At 54.2% G+C, this 9,843-nt stretch overlaps 1 protein-coding gene across 1 annotated transcript; it reads right to left on the bottom strand.

The window, feature by feature from the left end:
• Nucleotides 1-74: 74 nt before the first annotated feature.
• Nucleotides 75-9,535, bottom strand: MS4A15 (membrane spanning 4-domains A15). The gene is given in 7 exon segments (XM_010956370.3): nt 75-1,040; nt 1,043-1,132; nt 2,029-2,142; nt 2,528-2,620; nt 4,244-4,300; nt 6,118-6,240; nt 9,311-9,535. Coding segments are annotated over 7 exon segments (846 nt in total). The 3' UTR covers nt 75-896.
• Between the last annotated feature and the right edge of the window lie 308 nt (nt 9,536-9,843).

A 9,843-nucleotide genomic window follows, 5' to 3' on the forward strand; every position in this document is an offset into this window, starting at 1 on the left:
GTCTTCTGATAAATGTGGGACAACTCTTTAAAGCCTCCAAGATTAAACAAAAAAGTCACTGCTATGAGACCAGATCAAATTGTAAGCACAGTTTATTTCCCTCTGTGGTATGGACAAGAGAAGTCACCTGCCAGGACCTCAATACCAGGTGGCAGCGACTTCTTGGCCTGGAGACCCAACCCAGCTCATGGTACCTTCGGAGGTGGCCTTCTCCTCTGGCCAGGGGGAGAGGGAGGGAGCACTGAAAGGCACAGGGAGGTCCCGAGCCTCCCATGGGGAGGGGACACCACTGCTGTGCATCTGTGGATGCTGTCCAGGGTACAGTGGGCTGGCCTCAGCCCTCCCCTGCAACATCCCCAACCCTGAGGGGTGGGCAGGGCTGAGTCAATAGTGGCTCCAAACATTTCCAGAGGCAGTAGGGGGCAATGCCTGACTTAGACCCAGTACTTTAGAGAGCCAGGGGAGCTGGGAGGGCCTTAAATGTCATCTGGTTCAGTGCTTTAGTTTCCAGGTGGGAAGACTGAAGCCCAGTGATGTGGCCTCAGATTATGAAGGACAGAGCTGGTCTGGGGGCCCAGGGACCCAAGGTCAAGCCACTGCCAGCTGTGTGGCTTCTGCAGCTGGACTCAGTACTCCCTTCTGGAGGATTCTGGGCTCTCTGAGCTTAATGACCGTCCTAAGGCCTGAGGGCCGGAGCAGTCCTTGAACCCGTCCCCCAGTGAGGCCAGGGTTTCCACCAACGAGCAGATAGAAATGCAGAGCAGCACACGGGCCACTTCCTGATGGGTGACAGTGCCCAGGGAGGGGAGAGACAAACACCCCTGACGTCAATTAGCTCTTTTAGGAAACAAACCACTGCGAGAAATATGTGGGACAGACGTCCACAGGGACTCCACTCAGTGCCACAGTATGTGAGGATGGGGGGGCTGCTCCCAGATTAACGAGGTGGGGGTGGGGAGAGGCTGGGCCCCCGGGGAAAGAGGGGAGATGGGATTCCAACCCCGAGAGTGACCATCTACTCGGACTACTCCTTGGGCATATAAGCCACATTGTCATAGGCGGGGGGCGGAGAGGCTGCGGGGCTGGGGATGTTGAAGTCTGTGCTGAAGGTGTTTGGCAGGAAAATCACAGGCTGCGAAGAGAAAGAAAACAAACCCAGCCAATCCTAGAGGGCTCGCGTGCCTTCAGGGAGCTGCCGCGATAGTGCCCCCTTGTGGGTATTATGAGAACCGCGCCCAGGTAGTGAATTCTGCACGTCTGAATTGGCCCATTCATCCGTTCAACTAATATTCCAAAAGTATTTACCAAGGCCAACTATGACCCTGGCTTTGGGGGGACAGCAGTGAACAAAACAGACAAAAGTCTCATTTCTCTAAGAACTAAGATGCTGGGGTTCTTTGTCTCCGGTCAGCCCTGCACTGGTTCAAGATACCGACCTCCTTGCGGCTTCCCTGCCTGAGCCCCACCTCTCCGCGCCGCCACCCCCTGCGTTGGACAGACCGTAGAGATTGATCTCCCTGAGCCTCGCTCTATTCACGCTCCCCTCTGATCATACACCTTTCTGCCTAGACTTTCAACAGCCTCACGTCCCATTTTGCACAAATCCACCTCCCAAGCGGCACCCCATAACATATCCTGAATTTTCCCGCGGAGGCAGCCTTTACTCCAACTGGTTTCCCTCCCACCAAGGCCCTCCTCCGCTCCCTTTCGGTCTCCACCGTCCTCCAGTGTTTTGGAAACTAAGCTCACTGCCCACCTGAGCCATGTTTTCTGACGCCCCCGTCTCTCTCATGGCCAGTGAACGTCCAGAGGGTCCTCATCTGTGGACGGCGCTTCCCCTCCTCCCCTGCTCCCGCGTCCAGGCGCACAGAGCGGCTGGTCCCTTGGTGCTAGCTCCCCCGTGTGGCCACACGGAAAACAATCCCATCTTTCCGCAGAAACTCCTTTGGGTCCCGGGATAAACGAGTTGGGGGAGCTCATTGAGGCGCAGGGGCCCAGGGTGGGGGTGGGCGGGGGTGAGGCACTCACCGCCTGGGCTTGGGCGCGGGTGGCTTGGCACCCAAAGTGGGTGGCAATGACCGCGATGAAGAACTCCAGGATGGTGAAAATGGTAAGCACGGCCAGATAGCCCCTTCCCACGTCCTGGGGACCAAAACCCACCGTTAAGGAAAGCCGAGAATTCTAGAATAGAGGAGGAAAGGGGGCCTAGAGCGAGCGAGAATAATGTGCCCAAGGTCACACAGCCAGTCGTTGGCTGGGCTGGAGCGGGAGCCAGTCCCCTTGCTGTACGTCCAGTGCCCTCCCCTGCACTCTACGCTGTCTCTCCGTTCCCGCCACGCCCACCCCTCGAATAGGGTCATGGGGTCAGTATACTCGTGAGATCCCTTGGGACTGGCAGTCCCTGCCCAGGCCCAGGCCCCTAGCCTCCAGGTGCTGCGAATGCTCCCCCAGCAGCTTCCCCCCGTCCCTGGATGTGGCTGTATCATTCCCCAAGTTTTCCCAGTCCTGGGGGCGTCAGACAACACACCCAGTTAGTGACACCAAAGTCCATCAGCAGAATGGCTGTCCCGGCAAAGGCCGCCATGGCGCTGAGAATGTTGGTCCCCAGGCTGCTCCTCACCTGCAGTGGGGAGAGAGATGGGAGGGAAAGGGGCCAAGAGGAGAGGCGGGAGCAGGAGACAGGGCTGGAGGCAGCAGCTCTCTACTGGGCCTGCGTTCCACACCCAGGCCTCCCGCCGCCAGGGGGCAGGGCAGTGTCCTCACGCCCGCCCGTGCAGGTGTTCTCACCGACCCGCCTTTCCTCCTACCCTTCCCGGGACCTCAGGGGAATGGCTTTGTGCCCCGCCCCTTTACCACTGTCATCTTGGAAGCCTCTGAGAAAGGGGCCCGACCTCTCTAGGTGGGGTTTGCAGAGGCTCCTTGCCCCACCTCACCCCTTGGCCCCCACCAGGCCAAACACCTTGCAGCTGCCCCAGGGGCGGGGTGGGGAAAGGCCCTCTGCTGTGGCCACTGAGGTTGAGGGAAGTGTTGGGGTCAGTTCCACATGGTCCCAGGCAGGGGCCACTAGAGCAAGGTACTGCAGTGGACCCCTGGGTGGTCCAGGCAACCACTCAGGGGTTGCCCCCTCCTTGTAGCCAGAACCGGATCCTCTTTTGACCAAGTAGCTGAAGACTTCTGGTTAAATAGTCCTGGTCTTAAAGCAGAGACCACTCATGGGTGGGCTGGGGACTAAAGGACCCATTTAGGTTCAGGGTTCAGAGACTCTGGCTCCTCTTTTTTTTTTTTTTTTTTTTTTTTTTTTAATTTGATGACAATGAGGAGGTCATTGAGACCAGAGCAGCCTCACAGGAAATCAATTAATTGATTAATCCAGCAAATGTCTATTGAGCATCTGGGGCCCATGAGGAACTGTCCGAGGTGCTGTGAGCACAGGGGAGAGTAAGCTAGCTCTCTGCCCCCTGGCCTTTACAGTCTAGGGGGACATGGGTTTGATCCTGAGGGTCCCCTGTGTCCAGTCCTGTCCTGCTCTACTCCATTCTCCACCCAGCAGCCTTCAGCTCTCAGGAATGTAAACAGGGCAATGGTTCCCCTGCACCAAACCTCAGTGGCCTCCCAAAATAAACTCCAGGCTCTGCATCAGCCTGCGTCATCTCCTCGTCTCTCCTTCTCAGCTCAGCTCCTTCCACTCTGCCCTGTGTTTGCTGTGTGGTCCAGCGTCCTGGCTCCGTCTCCATCTTCCGATGCCCATGCTCTTCCTTGTCTCATCTCCCTGCCTGGGATCCTGGTCCCTAGGCTGTCCCATGGCTGCCGCCCTCTGAACAGTGAGCTCAGCCACACCTGCTCAGGGACTGCAGACCGTCCAAGCTCAGCAGAACCACTCACATTATCCTGGTGCTTCTCCTTCGGTATTTCTCAATCCCACCCACCCACCAAGGCCCCGCTCAGCCATCTCCTCTTCCAGGAGGGCTTCTTGCCTCACCCCTTTCTCCCGATGACCACAAGCATTGTGGACCCTCACTGTCTGCCCTCTAGTGTGTTTTGAAGGTGCATCTTGGCTTCCCCTCTCCAGTAGGTAGGGCAGGGTCTGAGTCTGGCTGTCTGGGTGTTGTCCCCTCCTGGCCCCCAGCAGACCCCCAGAAAGTGCTTGTTGAAGGAGCCAGATGAGTGAGTGTCTTTGGCGGCAGAGTGGAGTGGAGCCTGGTCCTGGCCGCACCCTTGCCCTGGGTCCCCAGTTCAGACTTACCAAGCAGCTGGTGTGATTCTTCTCGGCTGCCACTGAGAGGGACCCAGAGATGATGAACTGTGTGGGGAAGGGGGGCCCCGGTGAGGCTTCGGCCAGGACCCTGCACAGGCATGCCACCCCTGGCACCATAGAGGCCATGGGTATCAGGGAGAGGCCAGCAGCCTCCCGGCTGCCACCTTCTCTGCCTCCTGGCCAGGCGCTGGGATCTCTCTGAGGGTGTCCCCTGCTTCCTAGGTGCCCCTGTCCAGGGAACTAGGGCCTAGCTTGCAAGGTGAAAGTTTTCATTAACATCGTATCATCAGAGCCTCCTAGGGAAGGCATTGTTCCTTCAAACGTTCACTCATCAAATATTTCCTGAGCAGCAGGGATGTTCCAAGAACACAGCAGACCTGAGTAAGACAGACAAGATCACTCTTCTCATGGGGCTTCTATTCTAATTGGGGAAGACAGATACTTAGCAAATAAACAATCAAAAAGCGGGGTAGTCGTGACGGGAGTTGTACTGACTTGGTGAGGAATCTCTGGAGGCGGGTGGTCAGGGAAGGCCCCTCTGAGCCGAGATGCAAATAAGAGGATGCAGGGCTTGTGAGGATTGGGGGTGGGCGGGGTGGGGGGGTGTGGAAGGGGTCAGCTTGGAGGCTGTCCTCCCAAGATGGCGCCCAGGGAACCCCGCAACAGGCGCCCAAGCCCTCGGCACTTGCCTCCAGCAAGGACCCTGCCCTACCCTACAACTGGCTTAGCTCAGAGGATGCAGCAGGGCGATACTGGGCCAGTTCTGGGCCAGTGCTTAGAAGGCATGGCAGCTTCCATGTTTGCACTCAGCTGCCATGCTGGTGAGACCACGGGGCCAGACCACCTAGAGAGGCCAGTGGGAGGCTGGAGACGGGTGGGAGGAGGCCCTGGGATTTCATGGAGACTGAGAGGACCAGGAAGGGGCCACCACAGCCGTCCAGGTGGTGTGGACCAGGGTGGTGGCAGCGAAGGTGGGGAGACGTGGACGATTTCAGGCTCTGCTTTGGCGGGCGAGCTGACCGGACCGGCTGGTAGTGCAGACAGGTAATGGGAAAAGGGGAGAGTCTAGGAATGTTTGAACTCTGGCCACTGGATTGATGGTGCCGAACCAGAGGTTGGTAATTGGATCCTATATGTATTATTAGCTTTTGATTCCCTCAAACTATGGGGTAGGTGCGGCAGAACTATGGACCCGATTTTCAGACCGGGAAGCTGAGGCTTGAGATGGAGTGACTTGCCTCAGAGACTCCTTATAACAAATGGCGGGCGGACCCGGCATTCAGACCACTTGGCCTGACCCCAAAGTCTGTTCTCCCAGGCGCTGGGAGGCTCAGGTGCAGACAGGGACTTTATAAACGCTGGATTATAACCACACCCTCCCCTGATTCTCCAGCAGGGGTAGGCGGCTACGGTGGCCAGGGTGTTAGTCAGAGAATTGGGATCAGGGGCTTCAGAGCTGATCAAACTCCCAGGGGACAGAGCTTATGGTGGGCTGGGGTCCAAGAGGGGAGCTCATGGGTTTCTGCAGGCTTGGGTTTGGATTCACGGTGACGCTTGGGATCTAGGGAACACAGAGGGTTAGTGCCCTTATCCCCTGCCCTCATTCCATTCATCCTACCCTTTTTGGGAGCCCGCTCTGTGCCAGGCTCTTTGCGGGGTTGCTTTTCATACATGGGGGGGGGGCTGGGTCAGGTCGTGATTGGGGTTTGCAGTTAGGAGTCAGATTGAGGCTCAGGACCCCCCTCCAGCTCCCCTCGCCCCAAGAGTGGCTGTGCCCAGGAGAATGTGGTGGGGGGTGGGCACAGGAGGGAGAAGTTGGGCCTGGCACGGCACCCACCCCGCCAGATGGCCCCGGCACTCACGCAGGCTCCTCCCCAGAAGGGGACGCCGCCTTCGATGAAGAGCATCCCCACGTGGCCGCGGCGGACCATGAGCAGCACGCTGCCAAAGCCCAGATGGATGAGACCGATGAGGATCTGGACCGTCTGTGGGAAGCGGGCGGCGGCTTAGCCAGGTGGAAGGCGCGGGCTGGACACCGCCCCCTGCCGGCTGCGGAGGAGAGCGTGGCAGGGCCCTGCACCCCACGCAGGGAGACTTCAGCGACTAGGAATAAACTCAGATTCCGTTCTTTTGAGGAGATATCATTAAAATCGTAAAAGACAATTTTAAGAAAGAAAACCAGCCCCCCACAGACTTCGTGATCCCCTCTTCCGTTTGCATGTTACCATGGGCTTGCTTTTTGCAGGGATTCATGCGTCTCAAGCATCCTCAGTGTCCCTACCTGGTTTTCTCAGCCCTCATTTCAATGGCTTGAAATCCCTACACTGAATGCCTCTCCTTTTCCTTCCTCACCCCACTGCATCCTGCACAGATAGCTCCTTGAGCGTCTTGAGTGTCCGTCATTGGTCCATCCCCACCACGTGCTGGAGCTGCCTCCTACCAGCTGAAATCTGGACTTGGGTTTTATTTTAATTAATTAATTAATTAATTAATTAAAAGGGGGTGGTTTGCCAGCACCCTACTGATCCATTCCTAGAAGTGGGGTGGTTTTCCCAAGGATAAAAACATATGGGCTTCTGGTATCAGCTGCCACATTTCTTTCCAAATATTTTTGGTAACAATTGAATTCTTGAACTGAGTGGAAAGGGATGTTGGAGGCCCCTGAACTCAACCTCTGCCTAATCCAGGTGCCCTTTCCAGATAGTGACTCCTAAACGGACTCCCTTAGAGATGAGCAGCTCACCACCACTCAAGCCATTGTGGTCCATTTATGGGCAGTTCAGACTGTGGAATCATATTCTTGGGGCCATGTGGAATATTATGTCTCCCTAACATGAGTGCCAAGAATTTGGACATTTATAGGCATGACCCCTTGAATCTTCTCTTTCCTTCTCTCTACTGCATGTCTTCCATCTTTCCTGTTTCTTTATGGGGCATCATGTCCCAGCTGCCAACCTGCTCTCCTTCTTGGGGGCTCTTCCCTTGTGACCAGGCCACCCCTGCTACTCCAATTACTCCTCCTAAGACACCAGCTGCCACTTAAATGCCAGTCCACATTAGGTGATGTGCAGGGTGCTTCACAGACATCGTCTCATTTAACCTGAACGTAGGTCTTATTATCCAAATTTTGGAGATGAGGAAACCAGGGCTCAGATATGTTCAGTTACTTGCCCGAGGTCCCCCAGCTCTGCTGTGTTCTCACTCGGTGACCCTCCCTAACACCTACTTCGAGTTTCCACTTTTTATGTTTTCAGCAATTTGCATTTTCTCACCAAAGTCCTTTGGAGGTCATTGGTTTCCAGAGTCTGCTCTGAGGTTTCAGGCTCCTCGGATGGGATACTCCATCTTTGTTCACTGCCTCTCGTCCCTTCCTGTGCAGTGGACTTAGTGTGACTGTTAGCGTGGAATCCTAAATTCCAACCTGTTTGAGCTTGAACTCCTGGGTGTTCAAAGCAGTGGGGCTGGGAGTAGAGCTTTACAGTCAGGCCATCCTAGGGTACAGGATGCCACCTACCAGCTGTGTGGCCTTGGGCTAGTGACTTAGTTAGCATTGACAAGCCAAGCCTCAGTGCTCTAACTGGTCCAGTGGAAACTATTTATGGTGTCTCACAAGGTGGTCATAAGACTCTAAGGAGACAGTGCATGCAAATTCCTTGGCCCAGTGGATGCACCTCTCAGGGCAGTTAGTAAATGAGACTCGTCATCACCATCGTCATTATCACCACCACCATCATCATCACCATTACTTAAGCTATATTTTCATCTCCCACTTGGAGAAACTGAAGCTGAGGGACAAACTGAAGACACTCTCTCTCTATATATATAGACGAATATGTGTATCTATCTGTCAACTGTCTAATACTTGATTCCCTCCCAGAGATCAATATCTTGAGGCTGGGTTAGGTATGGCTTAGTGGCAGAGTGCATGCTTAGCATGCTTGAAGTCCTGGGTTCAATCCCCAGCACCTCCATTAAAAAAAAAAAAAAAAGCAAAGACATGGAAGTAACCTAAATGTCCATCGACAGATGACTGGATAAAGAAATTGTGGTATATATTTATATGATGGAATACTACTCAGCCATAGAAAAGAATAAAATAATACCATTTGCAGCAACATAGATGAATCTGGAGATTGTTATAGTAAGTGAAGGGAAAGAAAAACTCCATATGATAGCACTTATATGTGGAATCTAAAAAAAAAATGATACAAATGAATTTATTTACAAAACAGACAGATTCACAGACATAGGAAAGAAAATTATGGTACAGGAGGGGAGAAAGGAGGAATAAATTAGAAGTTCATAATTTGCAGATACTAACTACTGTCTACAAAATAGATAAATGACAAGGTCCTACTACATAGCACAGGGAACTATGTTCAATACTTTGTAATGGCCTATAATGAAAAAGAATATGAAAAGGAATATATATATATATATACAACTGAATCACTATGCTGTACACTGGAAATTAACACAACATTGTAAACTGAGTATGCCTCAATAAAAATTAAAAAAAAAAAAAAACGAATAGCAAGAGAACAGAAAAAAAATCTCAAGGCCATCTGAGATTGGAAAACCTTAGAGGAGCTGGCCCTTGCTCCCACTTCAACATCATTTCATCTCCCTCCTTCCTTCGCTCGTTACATTCCAGCCATGCCCACCTTCTATTTCATCCTTGAACAAGCCACTTCAAGGCCTTTGTCCCTGCTGTTCCCTCTACCTGATGAGCCCCTGCCCCCAGGTCTCACTTGGCTGGCTTCAGCCCAGCATCTAGATTTCTAGCTTAAATGTCATCTTCCCAGAGAGGCCTCTCTGCCCACCTCCCCCTTGTCGTTTTTGACCCCACTGCCCTGTTTGGCGTTATCTCAGTCGTTTGATCACTGGTTTACTCTCTGGGAGCTCCGCGGGAGAAGGGTCCTTGCCTGCCTTGAAGGCTGCATCTTCAAGTCATCACTAGGTATCTCTCCACCGCCGGCCCCCTCTCCAAGGTGCATGAATGCTCCCTCCCTGCCCACCACCTATGCCTCAGGTGGTCCGAGAGGCTGTTCTTACCCCTAAAGCTTTGGGCTCGCCGGTGAGGAAGGTCTCCACGGGCCGCAGGTCGGGCGGCTGGGTGGCCCTCGGCGCCTGCGCCCCCAGCGGTGGCTCCTCGAACTGCATCATCCCGGGAGGCTGGCACAGGGAGGCGGGCAGAACGGCGGGGGGCGCGCGGAGGCCGCCGGCGTCGCTGGGCGGGATGACGACAAACACCCCATTGCTGGCGGGAACGGCGGACATCGCGCTCAGAGAGCCTGGGAGACAAAGGCTTGGGAGAGAATAATGAGAACGACGATGGTTACACATCTGCATAAGCGATTTTTAGTTTATCAACAATGTCTGCTTACCCTTGCTTGCGGCAGTCCCCTGAGGAGAGCACCAACTCCGCTCATCAGTGGGGAAGGGAGACGTCACTCCGAGAAGTGAAGTGTTGTCAGAGGTCAAGGCGAGGCAAGGCCAAGACTTGAAATATCTCTCTGACCCTGGAAGCCACTTTTTGTTGTTGTTGTTGTTGTTTTTTTGGAAGCCACATTCTTAACGTTTGCTGT

The sequence above is a fragment of the Camelus bactrianus genome, chromosome 10 (genome assembly GCF_048773025.1).
Source record: "Camelus bactrianus isolate YW-2024 breed Bactrian camel chromosome 10, ASM4877302v1, whole genome shotgun sequence".
In the NCBI taxonomy this organism is placed as follows: Eukaryota; Metazoa; Chordata; class Mammalia; order Artiodactyla; family Camelidae; genus Camelus; species Camelus bactrianus.